The sequence below is a fragment of the Sabethes cyaneus genome, chromosome 1 (assembly GCF_943734655.1).
Source record: "Sabethes cyaneus chromosome 1, idSabCyanKW18_F2, whole genome shotgun sequence".
Taxonomy (NCBI): Eukaryota; Metazoa; Arthropoda; class Insecta; order Diptera; family Culicidae; genus Sabethes; species Sabethes cyaneus.
Genome location: NC_071353.1, coordinates 21,131,511 through 21,157,224, shown reverse-complemented (window position 1 = coordinate 21,157,224; position 25,714 = coordinate 21,131,511). Strand labels below are relative to the sequence as shown.

The 25,714-nt window shown below is 42.1% G+C and overlaps 1 protein-coding gene across 1 annotated transcript; it reads left to right on the top strand.

Moving 5' to 3' along the window:
* The first annotated feature begins 5,253 nt into the window (after positions 1-5,253).
* Positions 5,254-25,527, top strand: LOC128743844 (C-1-tetrahydrofolate synthase, cytoplasmic). Its single transcript, XM_053840528.1, has 11 exons — positions 5,254-5,334; positions 7,102-7,380; positions 7,479-7,689; positions 14,040-14,164; positions 14,227-14,461; positions 14,525-14,636; positions 16,518-16,749; positions 23,238-23,411; positions 23,478-23,947; positions 24,007-24,974; positions 25,040-25,527. The coding sequence occupies exons 1-11, from the start codon at positions 5,309-5,311 to the stop codon at positions 25,280-25,282; spliced, it is 3,075 nt and encodes a 1,024-aa protein (XP_053696503.1). The 5' UTR covers positions 5,254-5,308; the 3' UTR covers positions 25,283-25,527.
* Positions 25,528-25,714: the final 187 nt, after the last annotated feature.

Here is a 25,714-nt window from a genome sequence, read left to right as displayed (position 1 = left end):
TGAAAGGGGCGGATAAGCCAACTGTCAAACAGAACGAGTGAGAGTTATTTTTTGCTGGAGCAGCATAAGAAAATGAACTCTCACTCGTTCTGTTTGACAGTTGGCTTATACGCCCCTTTCAAATGTTAGTCGACATATGTTGTTTGAGTATTGGGCATGTGAACAACATAGTTAAGAGTGCGTAGGACCGAAAAAGTACATTTTGGTCATTTTGGTTTTTACGTCAACTATGCATCCATGGGCAGTATAGTTAATCTCCAGGAACACTTCTAAATTAAGGTTTCTTGCGGCGAGCACAATATCTGTGGACTGAATCGTAGGAACATCGTCAGACATCGAAAAAGTTGGTAATATAATATATTATCTTGCAGTTACTTCTTACTTCCATCAACATAGAGTCGTGGTGGCTCTTGCCGTGTCAAGAATGTCTCTTCACTCAGTCCTCGGCTACTCGTCGCCAATTCGTTGCGCGTCTCGACACACACAAGCCGACTTCAACCTGGTCGAGCCTTCTAGCACGTTGCGCCCCTCTATTCCTGGTGCCAGTGGGGTTCTTGAAGAGAACGGATTTCACTGGCACAGTCGTCCGGCATCCTTGCGACGTGGCCGGCCCACTGTAGTCTCCCAAATTTCGCCAGATGTACGATGGGAATCTCTCCAAGCAGTGCCTGTAGCTCGTGATTCACACGCCTTTGCCTCTCTCTGCTTTCCGTTTGTCCGCAACACCTTTCGTTCGAATACAGCAAGTACACGTATGTCTTCCGTAAGCAAAGTTACTGATTTAAGTCCGCAGAGGACTACCGGTCTGATTAGCGTTTTGATTAGCGTATGCTCCCAAATATATCTTGCGGAAGGAAAAGGCTCAATTTCCAGCTTGAATGCGTCGTTGGATCTCCTTACTCGTATTATTGTCGGCGGTAACCAGGGATCCCAAATTTACGAACTCATCAACCACTTCCAGTTCATCACCATCAATAGTGACCGTCCGTGGGAGGCAAACGTTGCTTTTTCTGGAGCCTCTTCCTACCATATGTTTGGTTTTCGACGCATTGATGTATAACCCTATCCTCCTAGCCTCCGTTTTTAGTCTGGCGTAGATTGCCTCCGCCGTTCCAAGGTTTCTAATGATGATGTCGAGGTCGTCTGCTAGAAGTTGGCTACTCTTGCTGAAGATCGTTCCTCTCGTTTCGATGCCCGCTCGCCGAATCACACCTTCACCCTTGCCGCAACCCCCTGCGCGATTCGAAAGAATTCGAGAGTGCCCCCGAGACGCGCACGTAGCACAACACTCGCTCCAGAGTAGCTTTGGTCAGCCGCATCAGTTTGTCCGGAAAACCGTACTCGTGCATTTTCTGCCATAGCTGTTCTCGTTCAACTGAATCGTATGCTGCCCTGAAATCCACGAAAATATGATGCGTGGGCACGTAGTACTCTCGACCCAGCTTATTGGTCGCTCCACCACTCTGGAAATTGCCGCTATGCCGCCACGGATCCTCCACACCTTCTCGCCTTTGCGACAGATCTTCGGCAGTGCCACGATACCAAACTTTCGGGGTTCTAACTGATCGAACAGCACCCAGTCGCCACCAACGAAATTTAGCGATCTGCAGTTCAATTACCTACAGAGTAACATTATAAATAAAAGTAACTCCGCTTTGATTCAAAATTTAGCGGGTTTTACTTACTTACTTACTTAGGTGGCTTGCCGTTCTAAGACAAAGCCTGTTGAACAAAGTTTCTCCATGTAACTCGTTTGAGGGCTACCGCTCTCCAATTCCTCCGACACCGAGTACTCTCCGCCAGATCTAGCTCCACCTGGTCTAACCATCTTGCTCGCTGCGCTCCTGGTCGTCTTGTTCCTACAGGATTTGAGGCAAACACCATCTTTGCAGGGTAATTGTCCGGCATTCTTGCAACATGCGCCCATCACTATGAAAGCTGTACCCAGCTCGTGTGTGTTGCTGCAGCTCTGGTAGATGGTATGTCCATCTCTGAACGTACGTACCGTTGAGCGCTTCCAGCACACCTCCTGCAGCGCTACGACGTCGAACTTGCGGCTCTTCAATACGTCGGAGAGCACCCGAGTGCTTCCTTGGAAGTTGAGAGATCGGCAGTTCCACGTCCCGAGTTTCCAATCCATAGTCCTTTTTCGTCGCGTGGGTCTATTCCGATTGTTTCAGTAAGAATTTATTTGTTCTTCGTTCCGTGCTTTAGTATTTTTCGTGGTGACGGCTTGCAAAGCCTGCTACACCAACTCCTGTTTCGCCGGAGGGCCAACGCAGCTCGAAAGAGCCCTCCTTTTCTGTCAGCATACGACCTTGGCTTCCACCGGGGTTGGTTACCCGATCTCCACCAAAGTTCCTCGTATTTCGGCTGGTACCACGAGGAGGCAGGAATAGGAGTTGCTGAATGCTATGAACCACTGTAGGGTCTATTTTATCCCTACACGAACACAAGGCACCGACGGTACGCATTATTCTGCCGTTTACCATCAGTCAGCGGGTTTTAAATGCCTTGTCACTTCTGTAATCTATAGTCTCTGTACAATTCTCGAATTAAGATATGTCATTTGATTTAATTAATTAGTTTTAATTAGCTTACACATACGGATTAAAGTTATTCGAAATTAAAAATATCACATACGACGCCATAGCAAAATATATTTGTTATTTGAGTCGCCTAAAGTTGTTATTTGACTAAACCATTAATAGCTTCTGTACTCATATCAAAAATTGTATGCATTCGTAATCGTGCCCTGGATGAACGGTAATGCAACACACAGAAAACATTTTTTTTATTTTGTCTACAGAAACAGTCAAATAACAATAAATCTAAACTTATCAAAAAATCAGAGGGGTTGTGTACAGGACACGACCGCATATATAGGTGACGCAGGACTACGTAAGTCTCTTTGTAGTGATAGTAGCACGTATTCATGCTTGTAATAGGGTGTTTGCAGAGTGCATATGTATTGAAGAGCTGTTGGGCAGGCAAAAGTGACAGCTCCATATAAACTGTAAAGGTTGGAAAGGGCGAGATTTTTTAAATAATTTAATTTCTTCATTGAAAACAGAAATTACTATTTGCTTTATATGTATAGCAAGGTAATATATATGTTTACTAAATAACAAATCTATTTTCAACAAACAAGCTAAAACGCGGTAGAATTGATCAAAAATGTAACTATTAACTATGTTAGCGGAATAAACCTGACCAAATATCTATAACCAGCGATTGCTTTCGGCCAAGAAAACAATAAATTATACTAAAATCAATGCTACATTCAGTTGTTTCGAACTTGGCCTATGCGGCATGCTACTTCCGAAAATCGTATTTTTGGGTCACCGATTTAATGCTAATTCACTGAAATATTAGTTGCTAAATGTGAACGTATATATTGGGATACATTTCTTGGTTGATTTAAACATTAATTGTTTCGAATGTATAAATAATTTTAGAAAAAATGATCATTGTATCCAACGCGTTTTTGCTGCATCGAATAGGAAAAGATGCAATGTGTGCCTAACAGACGTCTTGCATGTGTGTGTAACAAAAGCCCTATCATTCGATTCTTCATGTATACATGCTATATGCAATATATATACATGCTGCATGCGTTGTATGTGGCATTTATCAAAGTAGTAACATTGCATACGGTCAATTCTGCATTTGAATACAATTTAACAAAATTAAGAACACAAACTATTGCTTTCCTGCTACCTTACAGAAATTGAAGATTGTTTTTATTACCCATGGTTCCCACCGTTGAAGGGATTTTACCAATTCAATCCTATTTTATCAACAGCACATCTTTTCACTACACTTCTAATGAAACGGCAAGCATGCGTATTCATACAGAGTCATATTATAACCGAACACTACAGCTGTAGCACATTTTTCCAACACAGATATCAAATTCGCCTAGGTTTAATCGTCTCGTAGTAAAGAATTTGCAATCTGTTGGGACGACGAACTTGTGTCATTTTCTCTGGCACACTTCACTAACACAGACATCAAATTGGACTAGGTTTAATCGCGTTCGTAAGAAATCTGTTGGCACGAGAGGGATTTGTCACTCTTTCTGGCGTACTTCCCAAGCAAGGACATCAAAATGGCCTAGGTTTAACCGCGGTGTTAAGAAATCTTGTTCATATAAGGAAACTTCGTCACTTGTTTTGGCTTACTTCCCAAGCACAGATATCAAATTGGTATAGGTTTAGATCATGGTGAAGAATCTTCCAACCAATCACGAAGCGAGAATTCTAGTAAAACATAGGTACATTATTTTCAATTTTTCAATAGTTCAACATCAAGAATCCATACTTTTTTTCATTTGGGTCAATTCTTAGAAGATTTTCCGATCGATTGGTGTAAGAATGTTGAAAATCGATCGGAAACCCGCTGAGCTATTAGCGCTCAAAACCTTTCATTTTTCGTGACGCTCGCATTTTTCGATTTTTTGGAATGACACCCTATCTCAAAACTTGCCGTAAGACGTAGTCCTACGTCAAAAGTTCTAATTAAAGTTCAATCAATGAAGTAATTTGCGGTTTCGTCACTAACCAGAATGACATTAGCTGAGGATCGGTTATGTAGGAGTGAGAGGGGAGCGAAGAGTGGAGGAGAGGATCCGGGAGTTTGATATTTGATGTTTTTGATGTTATTCCTACTGCAAACAGCCTCAGCGAGGGCCTCAGCTAATGTCAAAAAATCCTTATATGTGTGCGTGGTGGAATACTTCATAATATCATACCATTTCGCGGCAATTATTTGGCTCGGTGTAAAAGTGAGTGACGCTATCAAAAATGAAAGAAAAAACGAACGCGCGCGAAAGCGTGAGTTCCTTGTTATTGTTTTGATTCTTGTCTCTGTCCTCAACTGCGCGCGCTCTGCAATATTTCAGGGAAGCCAGATAAACAAATTTGTCATCAGCCAACTGCTAACTAACCGGTGAAGTCTGTGTACCCAGTGTACGAATTTTAATATTATTTAAATAATTATTGACAATTTTTAAAGATTGTACACTCTGTTCAATTTAGCGCAAGTTGTAGACAGAGTTTTTACCGAGCTAGAATCTTGTTACGGCTTTTAAGCCTTTCGAACAGTTTTATAGTTTTGGTTTTTAAGCAAAGTTTAAAAGCTGTCTGGCCTCTCTGCAGTAATCTAACACCCACCACCATGCGCATGATGAGCAGTCGTTTGCGCTGTGTAATTACGTTAAGCTAACAGGATTTTACGCGTATTTTTGTACATAAATTTTGATTTGTGATATTGTTTAGTGCCTATTTGTGATATATCATTGATAAAAATGTTAAACTGCGTCAAACTACCACGGTAAGTTCAATTGCAAGAAGCAAACTATACCTACTGGTACATGTCGGATCAAACGTATTTGACTGACGGAGGGAAGACAGGCAGGTTTGGTGGCCGTAGACGCATGCATGAATCAGCTGTGCAAATCTGCGAAATAATACCTCAACATGTCGCATGGACTTTTGGCGTGATTGTTTGAATTGCGAATAATTAATTAATACTCAATCCATTTAGATATTTAGTTCAATGTGTAAGGAAACTAGTTTCCTTCAATGTTTTTTTTCATCAGAAAATTGAACCTGCAATTAATTGAATTGAGAAAAACTTAGCTCCCAATTATTGTTACAATCATTTTTTGTTGCCGTTCCGCATTTTTGTATTGTTCCTGTTAAGCATGGGATCGAAATTTATTAAGCAAGATTGAAAGGCGAAATAACCAATATAACTATGATTTTCAAGATCTTTGTAAGTTATCACCGTTTTTTTAAATAATCGTTTTGATTGGCAAAACCAGCGATTAAATATTCAATGCAAAAACTTAACGAACCTTAGCTTGTTAATAGTAGAAACGACAAACATTCAACATACGTTTTTATAAAGTATTATACGCAAATATCTAGTCTAAGTGTCAATATCAAGTTATTAGTCATTTACTTAATTAACTGAACGCCTGTATAATGGTTACAAAGTTGCAAACGTCCGTAAGAGTGAAAGACTTTCATAATCATTCAAGCTAATTTATAGCAATATTTTTTCGTGGAAAGAAATATCATTGAAAGCATGCAGTGGAACAGAATCTAGATATTGTATGTCCGGAAGCATTTTTAAATTAATCTTTCTGGCATGTCCTCAGCATCGGCTAGGACTAGTATCAAAAAACACAGAGAGCTGGCTAGTCCGGAAAATCAAATCTGATCGATGTTGAGGTCAACAGCTCCCCTTCCTCCACCCACCAACCCACCACATAGTGTTGCTCTTCTGTCGGCTTAGCCGAATTCGAATGAAACCAAATTCCTGAATGGTTTTCGGTTCACATTGAAACGCGCGTCTGTCCCGCGCGCGAAATCATCGTTCGAAATTTTGAAATGCTGCATTAATCTTTCAAATCGTGCACAATTTTCGTTACTCGCCTGTCTAATTACATAACGCGATCGCTTGATCGTTTCTCCCTTCGATGGGCTGATTAATTAAGATATTAATTTGTGAAATGTTCCCGCGTGTCGCTTCATGGGCCGAGCAGATCGGTCGGCTTCAGTTACATTGAGGAAGATTAGCAAACGTGTAAAATGTGCTTCGCAGAACACTAAATATAACTACTTTCACATACCGGAGTGCCTCGCTGTACGGATTCACGCTCAGAATGTCACCAGGAGCAATCCGACGATTATGACATGTGATCGACCGAATCGGAGGCCGCTATGGCGATGCATTTACTAGATTTGCCGCTAGGATTATCGTTACTAGCAGTCATTACGAAGGGAATTTCTTCTTATCTCCTTTTAGTAGACTTTTCAATGACTGTTGACGTACGCTATAAGCAATCAGTACGGAAAGGAGTGGTAGTATGATCTAGAGCTTGCGTCCAGCACAATTTTTGCCTCGTTTCGATTGGCAAGCGTAGTAAATTGATTTTTTGCATTGATCGAACAGTGCAATCTCTGCACGTGCTGGTAGTTGTTATTCGCGATTGCGCGCACTAAGTCGAAGGGGAAAAGCTATGTTTTCACGAAGATCCTTTCCCGCGATCGGACTGTTTACTAGTCGGGCTCAGTTAAGTTCTCGATTCAGTTGCAGCTCAACGTTCGTGGATATTGAACGTCCCGAATCCGGACAGGACAGTACACCAGCAGTGCACACGGATCCCATCGTCAACGGTACTAACGGACTCGGACCATCGCCATTCTCCCTTGGAATCCCAGTGCAGCAGGACGTGTTTCCTAATAATCAGCAGCAATTTAAGCAGCAAATTGTGCATAGTTTGAACGAAGCAAGAACTGCAACCAGCAACGGAAGTGCCAATAATATGATCGGTACAGCGAAAGTTCTTTCCGGCACGGAAGTAGCCAAGTGAGTTTTTTTGTTCTTTACTTTTACCGGCAATCGAGTAGTGTTCCAACGAGTAGTGATTGTTCTTATTTTTCCGTTTATGATCGAATCATCCACAGAGATATCCGTGACCGGTTGAAGAAAGATGTGAGTGATGTGCGAAACAAAATCCCAACGCTGGTACCGGGGCTGGCCATCGTGCAGGTTGGCGGCCGCGAGGACTCGAACGTTTACATCCGTATGAAGATCAAGGCAGCCGAAGAGATCGGGATCTACGCGGAGCATGTTCAGCTGCCGAAGACCACCACGCAGGACGAACTGCTGGCAGTGGTGAGTACAAATCCATAAATTCTACAGTGTGAACAATGGTAGTTTATTCAAACTATTTTTCTTCCGAGAATGTGTTTTATAATAGCGGACATTTTAATACAACTGATTCGGTTCTAAAAAATACAGATAAAATTTTATCAAAAATTTAAAATGATCGTTATATCTAAAGTTTAGAGTCTGTTCTCCAGTGTAAGTGCCATAGTTACGTATTCGATCAATCGATCTTAAAAATAGAAAAATCAACGTTTCGGAAGCTATGCCAAGAATGGCTTGGAAGGGATTATAATTTCGTCGGGGAATTATAATTTATGGGCATGTTTTCGTGTCAGCTCTAGCTTGGGAACATCAGATGCCTATAAATGTTTCACATTAATCTTGATGTACACGGAGCTTAGCAAAAGTATGTTTATTCAGGATTTACGGGAAGTGGAGAAGTTAATTGAAATATTCGATGGACAGTATTTTTAAAATTGTGTACCAGCACTATTTGCAAATCTATTAGTTATAAAGTCATATTACTATAACGGAATAGTTTCCTAGTAGAGATAATGATATACCAAACCTGGGTGTAAAACAAGTTTATCAAAAAATAGTAGCTCTTCTAAATACCATCGTGATTTTCAACTTGTAACAGGCAGTACCTAGTGGAGCAAAAATATTCAGTAATTTTCCATTTTTAGAATTTACCGATTCTTGTGTTACGCTCCTTGATATAGGTATAGGTATGATTAATGTTGTGTTTCTCAATCTTACATAGTGCTTATTTTGCGGATTACAGAATGTGCAATAGTTTTGTGTTCTAACGATTCAAATCAGTTTTTGATCACATTTAAGCATGATCTCCTAAGATTCCAAGCAGATATCAGTAAATATGCTCAGTTTCAATAGTGGTCACGTGAAAACACAAAGAATTTGCGGCTTCGACAGTATAAGAAACTATCAAAAATGACACGATTTATTCAGTTTATCACAACAAAAGTCCTCTTAAAAACGTTATCTATCTAAATGAAAGAAATTATAAGAGGAATTAATTAATTAACATTGTGTGTGCACGAAATGATTGGTTTGACTGTGAGTGCCAACAAGCAATGGAGAGCAAAAAAGATCTTGGCAAAACTATCTAAGCAGTGCCACGAGGAAGAATTTGACCAAATATGGGTGAGTGCGGTTTCGGGCTAGTGGTATTCGGGCTAATGTTATAGAATCGAGTTAACCACGATTTTGAAGAGAAAAAAGCGCCACTAAAACAGATTCGGCGAGAAATCCGTCAGCTGAGCAATAATGGAGCCGCTGAAAAGGACCAACTCCCGGCAGAACTCTACAAAAATGACCAAGAACCAACAGCAATGGCATTTCACTGGGTAATTTTAAGGATTTGTGAGAAAGAAAAACTAGCGGAGGAGTGGATACAGGGTGTGATTTGTCCCATCTACAAAAAAGGCGGTCAAATAGATTGCTGTAATTAATTACCACGGCATTACGCTGGTCAACACCGTCTACAAGGTGCTCTGCCAGATTTTGTGACGTCGTCTGTCCTGAACAGCAAGACAATTCGTAGGGCAGTACCGGGTGGCTTTTATCGGGACCAGTGCTACTACGGATCAAATTTCCACTCTCCGACAAATTCTCCAGAAACGTCAAGAGTACAACGTACCCACACGTCATATTTTCGTACATTTCAGGGCAGCGTACGAAACAGTAGAGCGTGAAGAGCTATGGCAGATGCACGAGAACGGTTTTCCGGATAAACTGACGCGGCTAATCAAAGCTATCTTAGAGCGAGTGATGTGCTACGTGCGTGCCTTTGAATCACGCAGAAGGTTATAGCAAGGGGATGGAATGTCCTGTATGTTTTTTTTTGTCCGAAGATTTGACCACTGCGACCATTATTTTGATCTATTGTGGTATACTTCTTCTTTTGTCTAGGTATTAGTTGCCGACATAACACTATTGATGGAAGTGTTTGTCATTGTCAATACCTCTTCTCCCAGTCCGGCATTGAACTTCTTATGAAGTTTATTACCTGATTGGGATTTGCAGACCAGACTTCGAAAGGCTCCATTGTTCCTTTACCGAAGATTCTTAGTCTGCGAAGAGTTAGTGCACTGCACTGGCAGAGCAGATGTTCTGCGGTTTCGCTTTCGAATTCGTAGAGTTGGCAAGTATCATTGTCCAGCCTACCAATCGTTTTGAGATGGCGTTTGCTCGGACAGTGACCGGTAAATAGTCCTATTATTATGCTTAGTTCGGTTTTCTTCAAATTAAGCAATGATAGGCTTTTTTTACGACCTGGCTGTATAAAGCGCTTATACTGTCTTAGTCCTGTTGTAGAGGATATCCAATTTTCCTCTATTGTTTTGTGTTCCCATGCCCAGACACACCACAGAACGGTTCTGGGCCGATAAAGTCCGTAGATGAACCCTGCCTCGCTGAAGTATCGGCTTTTTCATTTCCTTCCACTCCGCAATGGCCGGGTACCCAGTAAAGGTTTACTTGATTCTTTTCCGTTAGTTGCGTCAGTGAGAGGATACACTCCCATACTAGCTTTGAATTAGAAGTACAAGCTTTAAGTGCTTTAAGCGCTGCTTGGCTGTCAGAAAAAATACATATGTTAGCATATCTATAGTTTCTAACCAGGCAGACACGTGTACATTCGTAGATTGCAAATATTTCAGGCTGGAATACTGTGGGCCAGTGTCCCATTGGTATTGAAATATTTATTCCTAGGCCTGTGATGCCAGCTCCAGTAGAGCTATTCATTTTTGACCCATCTGTATAGAAAACGACAGAGCCCTGGAGGATACTCGGGCCTCCTTGTTCCCAAGTATCCCATCCGGTTTCTATTATTTTGAAAGGCTTTACGAAGTTTGTCTTTGTTTCCATACTATCTTCGTTGTTGATTATAAGCTTGCTCAGCTGAAAGTTTTTGAGGATTGACAGCTGGCCACTTATATCTCCATCACTAACTTGTTTGTGACGTGTTATTTTTAGTGCATGTTTCTCCGCCTCCAACTGTATTACCTGATGGAGGGGTAAAAGGTGCAAGATTGCGTCTAAGGCTTTTGATGGTGAGCTTTTGACTGCACCGGTAATTAAATTACACGCTAGCCTTTGTAGTTTGCCTAATTTTAATTGAGTGCTCCTTTCTTTTACCTTTGGCCACCATACGAGTGAGGCATATGTTAGTCTTGGTCTGATAATGGCTAGATATAACCAATGAATCATACTTGGCCTCAGACCCCATTTTCTACCGATAGTTTTGCTACACACCCAAAAAGCAATTTTGGCTTTACCAATTACATACTCAATGTGTGCGTTCCAGTTTAATTTGTGGTCCAAAACTACACCTAAGTGTTTTGTCTCAGTTGAAAATTGTAAAACTGTTTCACCCAGTTTTAGGCTGGTAATAGAATGCCTTCTTCTGCGGGTGAAGAGAATTATGGTAGTTTTAGAAGGGTTGATGTTCAATCCTCCTTGTGTACACCATTTTATTGTGTAGTTTAGAGCAAACTGCATTCTTTCGCCTACTGTACTATCGAATTTTTCCCTCACGAGAATCACAATCATCGGTAAATCCGACTACTTCAAATCCCTGTTCGGTCAGGTTTTTGAGCAGTTCGTCTACGACCAATGACCACAGCAGAGGCGATAAGACTCCACCTTGCGGGCATCCTTTTGTTGTTTTCCTGGTAAGTGTTGTATTTCCAAGTACTGCAGTTATTTCACGGCTACTCAGCATTGTCCTGTATGTTATTCAACATTGCTATTAAAGGTGTGATCTGGCGAGCGGGCATCGACACAAAAAAGCAAAAGTAACCAACCACTAGTCTTCAACTCTTCGCAGACGACTTTGACATCATCACTAGAAACCTTGGAACGGTGGAGGCAATCTACAAAATCTATGCGTCGAAAACCATATATGGCAGGAAGAAGTTCCAGAGTAAGACGATGATGTCAACTACATCCTCCGCGCCAAGTATGCTATGGCTATGCTCGGTATGGCTCGGTATACACACCCTCACTTTGTGCTGAACTCTGCTTTACCGACCATAATGCTTCTAGCGGCTGGTTATAAGAATGATACTTGCTCGAAGTGCGAATGAAGCCTCTTATCCAAAGATAAATTAAAAAAAGGGGTGAACACACCGACACTTTAAGCACGAATAATAAGCAGTTCGCTCACTCTAAGGCGATACTGCAAAAATAACGAAGTGCGGAACCACACCTGAATAAGATCACAATAGATTAAAATGCTGGTCGTAGTGATAATATCCATACAAAAAATGCTTGTGAAGTCAGACTAAATTATGTGAAGACTAGTAAATGATTTAGTCGTAAAACGAAAAGAGTAAAGATAATCGAAATCTAAAAAGCTCAAAAATGCTTACTTCTTCTTCTTCAGCATAGAGCCGGAGTGGCTCGTAGTCAAAGTAGGCCCGAGCAAAGTAGGCCCGATTTCCCGCTTGGATGCGCCGCTGGATCTCCTTACTAGTGTTGTTGTCCGCGGTCATCCCAAATACACCCAATTACACGAACTCCTCTACCACTTCTGGTTCGTCTCCGTCAACGGTTACCGTCCGTGGAAGGCGCGCGTTTGTTTCCTTTGATCCTCTTCCTTTCATGTATTTGGTCTTCGACGCTTTTATTTTTAGCCCAATTCTCCTTGACTCCGCTTTCAGTCTGGCGTAGATTGCCTCCGTCGTCGCAAAGTTCCTGGCTATGATATCGAGGTCATCTGCAAAGCATAGAAGTTGGCTACCCTTGGTAAAAATCATCCCTCTCGTTTCGATGCCCGCTCGTCGGATCACCCTCTCAAGAGCGATGTTGAACAGTGCAAAAGTGCTTACGCTTAGCTTTAATAAAGATAACTTTAAAACTAAACCTTCGATAATAAACTATTCATTTACACGTATACAAATATCTATTGACTATTTTTAATCCTCGCTTCATATATTGTATATTACTACATAAAAGCAGAATTACCTATGAGATGTTTCGTTATAAGACGTCCCCGCAGAAACGAAAAGATGAAGAGAGTTTTCCCTACAAAGGCAAAACATGGTTATAGTTTGCTCCCTTATCCATAAGAAGTTTACTAAGTGATTTTTGCAGGAAAACTGATAATTTTGATCTTCGCTGGATATCATATATGTATCAATAAAAATTTTAAATCAAAATAATCAACAAGCAAGCAATAGTTGAATTGGCAAAAATTTGGTATATTTTAATTTTTTATTTTATTTGGACTGAATACTCACGGTTTTACCCAAAATATCCTAAGATTAATTACATTGTTGCATCCTACCGGTCGGTATTTCTGCCGTTCTGCCGCATTTATAATTTAATATTGCACTAGACCCTACCAGGTGCAGACGCTTGCCAAATCGATCAAAGAGAGAGCGACCACGGGTGCCGCCCATCGGTTGACACATTGCAGCTAGGATCGAAACTCCCAGCCAGTAGGTAATTATGCACGGTTCGTAGGAAACATTTCCGCATTATTGCTGAGCAACTCTAATCAGCAGACTATAGCGGCAGTAGTACAGCTCTCTGCAATGCATCACTTCTGGACCATAAATCATCATCGGACGCGGCGATTATGGCAGTGAATTAACAGGCCGTTTCACCATAAATATCCCGGTTTAAAACAGTGTAAGACAAGCAGAAAACGTTTTTCCGATACGGAGATTCAAACGGACGCTTTCCGCCCACCACAAACCATGATCAATTAGCAACACCCAAATGGAATGCCGCCGCCAATCTGATCGTTGGCAAAGTGTGATGTGATCGTTGGCGACATACGTATTTGACACATATTTCGAGCTTGAAAAATAAGGTACTCATTTCTGAGTTCAGATCAGTAGTTATCCTATTTTCACATTCCATCTGAGTCTAAGTCTGAGCAACTGGAATGTAATTGAACTTGTCACGGGGCTAAGACTGTGATAATTTTGGATTCACATAAGAAAAAATCGACGATGAGGAATAAATAGAGACATTTCCCTTCGACAGGTTTGATTTAAATTTATAATTTGTGAACATTTAAGAGAGCAAAAGAAAATCCTTTTGCTTCAGCCGCTTGATTGATTCACTTAGCTTTACCGCGCTGATGGGCCATGAAATCACGCCACATGTTCGCGACCATGTTTCTGTCATGCTTCTGCGAGGTGTGAAATTACCGCAGCACGACGTATCCCGGTGCACGGTATTTAGGCTGTGTCATATTCGTAATTATTTCTACTCGTTCATCCCCTGTTGCGAACGGAAGGGCAGTTCCGAAAGGTTTAGTTTCAATCAGCAGTTCAAGTGTTGCGATTGCGATAGTATGATGCTTTCTCTTTGGATTTCAGATTAAGCGCCTCAATGAGGATCCCTGCTTTCATGGAATTATCGTCCAGATGCCGCTGGAATCAGACAACCCGATCGATTCGCATCTTATCACCGATGCCGTATCACCTGAGAAGGATGTTGACGGGTAAGATTGTTTTTGTTAATTTTGGCGTTCAACCAAATGATTGGTTTTCTTTGAAACAAAAGGCTTAACACCGTCAACGAGGGCCGCATCGCAGTCGGCGACATGGGAGGCTTTCTGCCGTGTACACCGAACGGTTGCATGGAGCTGATTAAGCGCACCGGGATCCCGATTGCCGGCTCAACTGCAGTCATCATCGGACGCAGCAAAATCGTCGGAACTCCGATGGCCGAGCTGCTCAAGTGGCATGATGCTACCGTCACGATTTGCCATTCGAAGACGAAGAATCTCAATATGATGGTAAGTTATAGGGTAATTGATTGTCCTAACGACGTTCAACGGTTATCGTAACATTAATTACAGATTAAGAAAGCAGACATTCTTGTGGTGGCAGTCGGCAAGCCGGAAATGGTCCGCGGAGCTTGGATCAAACCTAGCGCGGTGGTGATCGATTGTGGCATAAATTCCATTTCCGGTAAGTACATGCAACTTGCGTCTGTTTTTCAAAATATCAAATTCAAAGTTTTACCTACTTAAACTATGAGCCGATTAACCATTGGATTCAAATTGCTACTGGCGCTGCAAACAACTCTTCGTCATTTTATTGACTTTGCTAAGTTTGGTAATTTTGAAAACCATTAAGTGATTTCTTGTAATACGTAATTATTATGCTATGGTAACAAGATTTACATCGAAACAACCCTAGGGCTGACGGACCTCCAAACCTTGACAGATTCAATGCCACCTTATCAATGGGTAATAGTTTCACTGATAAGACGATCACTTTCTTTCGGTGCACAACATGTTTATTCTGCGAATATGAGCTTAGTAGTTTATTTTTCACACTGGATTAGTAACCCGAAGTGCTCGCTAGACTAGGTACTGGGGTAAATCTGAAAATTATAGTTTCTTATTCCGTGTTTGTGTTAAGCAGGACGACGGACTTATTTGTACATGTACGAATTGTCGATCATTTTATTGAATGCAGATGGCATTCTAAATACTCTAGCAAACTTAAACTATTAGCTAACGCGATCGAGTTGGATGTGATCAAATTTGCGAAACAATTTTCGTTAAGAATGGTGTGGATAAAATTGCCCACAGGATTGTAATTGGGTAAACATCATTCAGTTTCAAATGCAATCCACATGATCTACACTATCTGTAAATAGTGAAAGATGAAAGTTTCCCTTTAAATTATATAGTTTTTATTCTGACAGCTACGTATTTTTTCTCCAAATTGATCCAAGTTGATCAATGAGTGTTTCGAACTAGCCGTATTATTTACATTTCTGAACTGTAGAATGGCATCATTATGCAATGATCTATTCTATACCATTCGTTTTATCAGCACGTGGTCGAAAGTTTACAGCCTTTTAATTTTTTTGTGAAAAAGAAAAAAAAACGCAGAATTGTTTACTTTTATAACTTCCTCACCGGCTGTGAAAGTATTATATTCAGTTGGAAAAGATTTGGGGCTTGATTTAACTGTTCGTTCAAAGTTTAGAGCGGTCAACATGGAACAACGGTCCCACACACAATAACTTATGGAAATTCTGCTGGGCTGAGGAGACACAGTCAAAATAGCAAAACCAAATCAAACTGGTGTGATTCTGGTGTCATTGAACAATTTACCTTATAGTTTTGAACTATTCTTAACTTAAAAATGATCACGATAGATTTTATTATTTAGATGCAACTTATAATGAGAGTTCAAACATTTTTGCAAAATTTCGTCTGAAAAAAACTTGTAAAAAACTAGGCAAATAATTTGTTTACTGTACCAAACAGCCTCAAGTTTGACTGCTGCCATAGAATTCAGAATGTGTTCAACCTATGACAAAGCTCATAATAGCAAGCAGAACACAGCCGAAATTTGTACACAAACACCCGAAATAAAGCAGTCAACTCTCGGCGATAACCTAAAGAACGGTTGTTATCAGCTCCTTTTGTATATCAATTGAGACGGATTATGCCTACGTTCTAGACGATTTTAGAAGAAAAAGTAAACACCGATAGGGGTTTTCACTCAATGCGTTTACAATACCAATTATCATTTTTTTAACGTGTGGCAATTTTAAATGATCATTCCGGTATGAAATATTTATAAGAAAGTATTTTTTATCGTAAATCTATGTTATTGCGAATATTGGTCTTTCAGACCCGATGTTTCCGAGGTATTAGAATAGACTGTATTTATTAACTCGTTCATGAAATTAACTTCGACTCTATTGGAAACCTTTATGGATTATCATTTTACCAAGTCAGTAACAATACCTACATCCTTTCGTCTCTCTTTTTTCATTTCATTCCTGTTCCTACGATCGATCCCATCGTGTGCACACGACGTAATTAGATCCGACCAAAAAGAGCGGCCAGCGGCTGGTGGGGGACGTGAAGTACGACGAGGCACTGGTGGTGGCATCGTATGTCACCCCGGTACCGGGTGGGGTCGGCCCGATGACCGTAGCGATGTTGATGCAGAACACCGTTCAGTCTGCGCTGCGAGTTGCTCAGAGGATGATCGAGATGGAGTTCCGTTGGCCTATTAAAGTGCTGCCATTGAAACCGCTGGAGCAGGTTCCCAGGTAAGTGATCCCCTTGGGAGTGTTGTAACTTATTTTGTGGCAATTGTGGGGGAAATGTCGTTCAGGTGAAGCTCGCATTTCAGTTATAGTAGATCGTGCTAACAGTGTATTGTAAATCATGCAAATCATGGTGTTACAAATAGTTCTTGACACGTAGTGAAAGCATTTGCAAACGTGTTATGTGTGTTGTGTCTCATGACAAAAATCGGAGAAAAATTCTCTTCTGAAATGTGTTTAGATAGGTGCAAACAAAGTGCCGTGGCACACATGGATTCACCTATATATTCAAGGTCGGACTACCATAATTTGAAACACAGAAATGCAATATTCGTTAGATAACGTCAATTACATAAAATATAACAAAAAGAAACATGGACATGGATATGTGGCCGTTGTTGTTAACATTTAGATCAAATTAATAGGGGAACCTGCTGCAGATTGGTACTAATTTTCTTTTCGATCCATAAAACTTAACCAGAATATTTTAATTATGAGTGATATACATCATTTCAAAGGTATTCCTATAATTTATATAGAAAAAAAAGCAAAATAGTTGATTTTAGAGATATTAAGAAATTATGGCCATTTCCGTAAAGATCCCAAAAATCGCGAAAAAAAATGTTGCCGCAGGTTGAGAAATTTTTGGTCTTAACAATAATAAAAACAAAATTCTTTTTATTTATACAAAAATTTGAATTTCTACACCTGCAGCACAGGGAATCCATATTAAAATAACAATTTTTTATTTCTTCACAACCCCACAACCCCACCCCTAACACCCGCTGTTCCAGCATGCTCGTCAACAGCGCTCATCCAACGGGTTAGAAATCTGCCTCGAAGTCGACGGCCTCTGTTGGGATCTCCGTATATTATTTCTTATTTCTTATTTATTTATTAGTTCAACAGACTTACATGGCCCTAATGATGGTCTAACTTCTTAAAACTAGTGGTCAAGTGTATAAATGGTAATAAATTCACATAAATATAACTAAAGGGATAGTTGGACAAGTTAATTGGACCGGCAGAAGAAGCGGTTGAATCGTTCACGAAAGGTTTGGCGCGATAGATGGAAATCGAATGTGAATGCTACTTTGTCAAACGTCCTCTGGAGACCGTTGAGGGCCCCATATTTGCTGTAGTTCGTACGGTGGTATGACGTCCTCAGCATAGCAGTATTTCGAAGGGATCTAGGCAAGGCACATAAAGGTTGATTTGCTCTAGAAGTTCAGGGCAATCTATTTTACGTCGCAGAGTATCAGCGACTAGCAGGGCTTTAGATGTATCTCTCCGTGTAGAGAGAGTATCTAGGTGGATCATCATACATCGATTTTCGTAGCTCGGTAAGTGATACGGATTTCGCCAGGGCAGCCGACGAAGGGCAAAACGCAGAAAGCGGCGCTGGACGGATTCGATTCGTTCAAAACTGTTGTTCGGGTTCCAAAACGCAGAACAGTACTCCAGAGTCGATCTGACCAGGGAGCAGTATAATGCTTTTAAGGAGGATTTGTTGACGATAGAAGATACATGCTGTCTGAATGTTAGCTTTGTATCGAAGATTACACCTAGGTCTTTGATATGAACGACCAGCTCGATAGTGCTCGATAGTAGCATGTTGATGAAAATAACAGTATCTTTTTTACGTGAGAAGGATATTACAGAGCACTTTGAGGGATTTACAACCATACTGTTGAAGGTACACCAATTAGCGAAGACATCCAGCTGGCGTTGGAGAGCGATGCAGTCTTCAGTTGAGCGGATGTGGTAGAATATTTTCAGATCATCGGCATATGATAACCGTGGTCCTTCAAGCACGAGGTTCACGTCGTTGAAATAGAGCAGGAATATGAGCAGTCCGAGATGACTACCCTGCGGAATACCTGAGGTGGCGCAATATTGCTTGCACTGTGAAAAAAGTGGCTCCAAGATGATTAGCTCGAACAATTTCTAGATGGCACTCACCGATGTAATTGTCCACATCTCGCTTGTTCCCTTTTTTGTGTACAGGAAACATATAAGCAGATTTCCAGCAAGACGGAAAAATACCGCTGGAGATGGACTTCTGGAATACGAGCTGTAGTGGTCTAGCCAAACAAGAGATATGCTTCTTCAGGAGAGCGGATCGAAGGAGGACTTCAGTTGCGTGGCGGCAATGGAGATCATCTCGGTGTTTATCCCCAGATTACTTAGAGCTTGACCGTAGGATGGGACGTTCCTTGCGGCGCTGTCGACATGGTCGCTGGTTAAACTTTCCTGACTAAGCACGCTAGCAAACTTTTCAGCGAATAAGCTGCACATGTCTGTAAAATTTGAGGCAGTTTCTTCGCGATAGATCATAGAGAAGGGCAGCCCGCATTCCTTGCGTTGCTCGTTCACAAACTTCCAGAAGGCTTTTGGATGCGATCTGAGTTTCCTCTGAATCCTACGTTGATATTGCTGAAAACAAACACGAGTGGCTCGCTTGAACTCGTGATTTACTCTAACGTAGTGATACTGTAGTGAGAGCGTACGGTGTCTGGAAAACTTTCGCAGAGCGGCTCTTTTCAGTGATTTGAGTTTTCGCCATTCACTCGTTTGCCAAGGAGCACGTGATCCGGAACGACTTACTTTTTTTGGGACATGTCTATCAATGACATACGACAAAACATTTGAAATGATTTGGGCGGCAGTATTATGATCGTTAATTATGTTATCCCAATCCATTGATGATAGGAAGGCTGCGATGATCTGCTCTGAAAAAATCGTACATAACTGCAGCGGTGGTGGCGCTGTCTTCCACAGAGATGAATAACGGAGGATGATGTGGTACATCTTTAACTAAAGGCTGTGGAGCTGTTGAGAGGAATGGTACGGCATCTTGTGTTGAAAAGAAACAGAGGTCCAGGCAGCGGTTATGCTCGTTAACGACGTGATTGATTTGTGACAGGATGGCGGCACTGTAACTGTCGAGAATACTGGTAGCCCCAGTGTGGAGTACAGAAAGAGTTGGGTCAAGATACAGCAAACCGCCTCGCGATTACTTTCACGTTATGTCAGGCAGATTATAGTCCCCCAGTATTATAATTTGGTCGACTGGAGCAGCCCTCTCCATCACAGCGAAGACAGATTCGCAGTGCCTATTGATAAGAGCGATGTCACGAGTCCGGCCAGGTGCGATATACACTGTAACGATTGGATTAGATCGGTTTTGATAAATTCACAATTAACGCCTTTAATTAGCCTATTACGGATTACTAAATTACTAAATTAAACTTTCACCCGAATACCCAGATAACCCTCATATGCCTAGCAGCCCATTCGAAAGCAATTATCTACGGGAAATTCGATGCGAATTAGAGCGTAGAGAGTTTCAAATGACTTCCAAAGACAAGCGACAAATGAGTTATTGTAATATTGTCGATGATTGGTCCACCCAAAATAAATTATCGGTTTGGGAAATGCGAACAATTAGACGCAGCTTCACTTTTGTTCAAGTGCTGGTCTAGAAAAGTTTAGTCGCGTGATCGCGGTTTTTTAAGGCTTAAAGTTAAGCCGATTTAGCAGTAATGAAAAAGCAGATAAAAGTCGCGAGTGTTGAAAAAAACGTCGCGTTTGTTCTAGTACGGGTCTTGCGTATTGAAACTTAGTTCTCGATTAGCTTCGTAAAGATCTTAGAGGTTCGAAATACTCGCCCCGAGATAAGAGTCATCGGTCAGGCATCCCTATCCATCTTCCACAACGGTCTTTCGGATACGAAAGCGGCGCTTAAGCATCAAAAAACCAAAAGCAAAGGCATCAAAAAACCTTTCTGGTCAGTCCAGGCATAGTGAGAATTCCCATGTAACGCTATATTCAGTATCCTTTAAATCAACAGCGTTACAACACAACGCATAAAAACAAGTTCCGATCATGTAGCGCAACTGAAATCCAGGTCTGCTCCAAACAGTCCCAATCCTCCAGTTGATTTCCGGCTGTTTTGCGGATTTCTGTCACAGCGAAAAACTTCATAGTACGTGAATCGAGACAGGGGTCGGTTAAGACGATGATATCATAGCTCAGATCGGAAACGGCTATATGAGAGTCAGTGACACGAGAAGTCATGTCGCCTACATTTTGATAGAAGATCACATGCTGGCTTCGGTCTGGTAGCTCGCGGTCGTACTGTATGGGAACTGTATGGTCCGTTGTTCCCAGGCGGATTCCATTTGCGAAGAGCCCGGTTCGGTGTTGGCGGATAAAAAATCGCCAACTGGAGTTACCTCTACACGAGGAGTTGTCAGCAACGGTTGAGTGGTAGGCGGGGCCCAATAGCTTTTGGAACTGGAGTTGTCAAATTCCCGGAAAGCAATCCCGTTTGGCCAGGTGCCTGGATCAAGTGCGATGCTGCGATATTTTATATCTAAAACTAATTTTGTAGGAGATGAAGTTCATCGCATTGAGGTTGACATCCTTCTTCAGTAAAGAAATCACCTTGATAGGGTCCTCACACTGTAAGCAGTCCCGGGCCACCTCTGTTACGGCCTCGGACTTTACGCTAGGGTGGAATCGAGACATGTAAAGCCAAAAGAGCTCCTTTGGCGGAGGGACTTTCGCTACACCCACTGAGGTGGTGGACTTGGTGCCGATGAGGAGCGGCAAGTTAGTCTTTACACGCTCTTCACGGCGCCGTTTCAGTGGAGGTTCTCTTAATAGGGGTTTAGAAGATAGCGGCATCAATGCTGTCTCGGTGACCTTCTTGGAAAGCTGCAGCATTTGTTCACTGTTGACCGAAAAGGCTTCTTTAAGCTCACTAATTGCTTCACGGTGGTTGTCTTCAATGGATGAAACAGCTGAGCCCACTGATGACATGACCGCTTTGAAGCGGATCATTTTCATAAGCTTTACACATTTTTCACACATCCAAAGCAGGTTTTTCCTCTCACGCAGAACTTTTACAGAACTGCAAGTTGAGTTCTTGGAATTTATCAAGAATATGTCGCAAGGTGAACGTTTGGTCCGTCGTGGAGCGTCTCTCTTGAAAACCGCAGTGGTATTCGTCAACAAAGGTTTCCTGTAACGACCTCACACAAGCAATAATGTGAGTTTTATTGTACTCTTATGGCGGTTTTCATGACTAATGTTGGTCTTAGATGCTTTCATAAGAGTGTAAAAAAACCCAAATTATTACTTTGTCAGTCTATGAAACAGGATGCAGAAGAGAACTTTTTATGTAGAATTGAGGAGAATATTGCTCCGATAATTGCAGGTAAAAATAGGTCATATGAGACCTTTCAACTGTGACATCTGACCAAACCACTTAACTGCGTTTTCGCTGGCATCTGCTGCACACTCGACCCCACTCTGTCAACCGACCAGTTACACCCTACCTACCGCATATTTCCCAAGTATCGTATCAACCATACCTTTACACTCTTCAAGCGAAACCTTACGATATACTCAGTATAAATAATAGGATAGCACACCAACCAGTTCGTAAGTAGTTCCTCCTTCAGTATGACCTGACGGATTGTACAAAACAGTCGTTCGTTCCTGACTTTCAAACGTTTGGCGATTTCGTCAATCGTTTTAAAGAAACTTCTTGCATCGTGCCTTTCGAAGCACTTGTCCGGTTCCGTAGGAACGCGATCCCAGTGCTGGTGTTTCTTACGACGGTGCGGTGGAATGTTTTTTCGGTAGCTTTAGCATCTCGGTATCTCTCTCTCTCTCTGCTCTGGCGTGTCACTGTTGCAGCAATTGCATGTGACTTTTGGCTCGATTCTTCTCGTCAGGCTGTTAGCAGGTGTGTTTCCAACTGTTGCGCCATGCAAAATAGGTTTTACAGATAGCCATTCCTCCGCCTGCAGTAAATCATGTCATCGGGTGTGTCGTTCGTCGGTGCGTACGCATTTATCAGGCTGTAGATAAAGCATTTGCCCTTGATTCTCAACACGAATAGACAGTCATTAATGGGCCTCCACCTAATGACACGCTTCACTTGTTTTCCATGTAATACGAATCCGATGCCTTACTCAGCTTTATTGCTGATAGTAGACGTGATACTTGAATAGTATATACTGTTCGGAATTCGCGTTTTCCCGTCTTCAGCCATCGCACTTCCTGAATAGCTACAACCTCGACCTTCATCTTCTGTAGCTCTCCTGCAGGGATATCCGCGCGTGCCGGTTTAAGTAGAGTCCTGGCATTCCAAGTACCAAGTTTCCAATAATTGTTGCCCTTTTTCGTTCTCCTAAGTCCATACTGTTGTGGTTCTTTTCCTAAATTGCTCATAGTACCTTACTAGGCATACAATGCCTAGTCTCGCAGACAGATCGTGGGTATAGCTAGCGAGGCACAGCGTTTCATAAGTCAGCCCCCCGTCTGGATCAGTAGCTGTTGTACGTTTTATCGTTTTGCGTCTCGTTTGACGTTAGTTGTATCCTGTTAAAAACCCGTTCTAAGATATTATCTCCCAGTTTATATCTAAATGTAGACAATATTAATGAAATTTCAAACATTTGTTAACTTCTTCGCAGTGACATCGAAATCGCTCGTTCTCAAACTCCCAAAGACATTGCCGTACTGGCTTCGGAAATCGGCCTAATCCCGTCGGAAGTTTCACTATATGGAGACAAAAAAGCCAAGATTTCCCTAAAGACACTGGACCGTTTGAAAAACGAACAAAACGGTAAATACGTGGTTGTTGCTGGGTAAGTTTAATTGTAGAGATTTTAAACGGCTGGTTCGTGAATTACCCAACTTAATTAATCCCACAGCATAACTCCGACTCCGTTGGGCGAGGGCAAAAGCACCACCCTGGTTGGACTGGTTCAAGCCTTGACGGCGCATAAACAATGCAATGCCATTGCCTGTTTACGACAACCATCGCAGGGCCCTACGTTCGGTATCAAGGGCGGGGCCGCCGGTGGCGGTTACTCGCAGGTCATTCCGATGGAGGATTTCAATTTGCATCTGACCGGCGATATCCACGCAGTAACAGCCGCCAACAATCTGCTGGCGGCACAACTCGACGCCAGAATTTTCCACGAGGCCACACAAACGGATCAGGCTCTGTACGAACGGTTAGTGCCTGCCATGAAAGGCTCGCGCAAGTTTTCAGCCATTCAGCTGAGACGTTTGAAGCGGCTCGGTATTGAGAAAACTGATCCTTACACGCTTACCCCGGAGGAGATTAGACGTTTCTCGCGGTTGAACATCGACCCGCACAATGTTGTGTGGACCAGAGGTAGGCTCCCATCTGAGGTAATTTTATTCAGTTTAATAACGTGTTCCATTTCCCAACAGTCTTGGATGTAAACGATCGTTACCTTCGCAAGATCACAATCGGCTTAGCACCGACGGAAAAGAATATGATTAGGGACACTAGTTTCGCGATTTCGGTTGCCAGTGAAATTATGGCGATTCTCGCGCTGGCTACCAGCCTGGAGGATATGAAGCAGCGGTTGGCCAAGATGGTGGTTGCGTTCGACCGCACCGGAGCACCGGTTACGGCCGATGATTTGGGAGTGACCGGAGCCATGATGGTCCTGCTGAAGGATGCCATCGAGCCAACGTTGATGCAAACACTGGAAGGCACTCCAGTGATGGTCCACGCGGGACCGTTTGCTAATATTGCGCACGGTTGTTCGTCGATTGTCGCCGACGATATTGGATTGAAGTTGGTTGGTAAGTCGGGTTATGTAGTTACGGAGGCAGGATTCGGATCGGATATTGGAATGGAGAAGTTCTTTAACATCAAGTGCCGCTCGTCGGGAAAGACTCCGAACGCTGTTGTGCTGGTGATGACGGTTCGCGCTCTGAAGATGCATGGGGGTGGCCCTCCGGTTACAGCCGGGGCCCCGCTGCGTCGTGAGTACACGATGGAGAACGTGGAATTGGTCGAGAAAGGTTTACCAAATCTGCTGAAGCATATTGAGAATGGATTAAAATACGGTGTTCCAGTTGTGGTGGCTATAAATGCACATTCTACCGATACCAAAGCCGAACATGATCTGATAAAAAAAGCTAGTAAGCAAGCCGGCGCTGTTGCAGCAGTGGTTTCAGAGCACTGGTCCAAAGGCGGTGCCGGAGCTGTTGATTTGGCACAGGCCGTCATTGATGCCTGTAAGCTGAAATCGAATTTTAAACTCCTGTATGAAGTTGACCTGACGATTGAGGAGAAAATGCTTAAAATTGCCAAAGAGATGTACGGAGCAGCTACGATAGAGCTAACACCAAAGGTTAAGGACGCCATCAGACTATATACGGAGAAGGTAATTATTCCAGGAGTTTTCGGCGTTGGTATTAACTATTCTAACTGGTTCATGTTATATTTTAGGGCTTTGGAAACTTACCAATTTGCATGGCCAAAACGGCCATGTCACTGACTGGTGATCCTAGCGCCAAAAATGCACCCAAAGACTTTAAATTGGTTATCAACGATATCTGCCTATCCGCTGGAGCAGGGTTTATCGTTCCGATGTGCGGTGAAATTACCAAAATGCCTGGACTGCCAACCAGACCGTCGATTTTCGACATTGATCTTAACACTGAGACGGGTGAGATCGAGGGTCTGTTTTAAGTGTTTTCATATTTACATTTTATTGACGAGAACAAGATGATTTTTTTCCGTTGACAAACAATATTGGGGCGGGATTTGCAATGTTTTTCTCTCTTCTACTCTCCTGATAGTTCTGGATATGTCGGTACTTTTGCTGAATTCTATGTGTGACAAGCACTATTACTATTTACTACTATTTAGAATGGCCTTTTGCTTGTAGGTATCATTTTAGGATGCTTGTATTGTTGGTGTAATAAACGCTGCTTTTGTTAGAAAAGAAATAAAAAAAATTCTTTCCGAAATTTCTGTAACTAGGAACCATTGTGAATTAGGTAAAAGCGGGTTTTCGCCTCATCATTTAGGTCATTTGCGTGGTTGTTTGTCCATCAACCTTGAGTGTTTAAACTTCTTCTTCTTCAGCAGCATAGAGCCGGGGTGGCTCGTGTTGTTTCA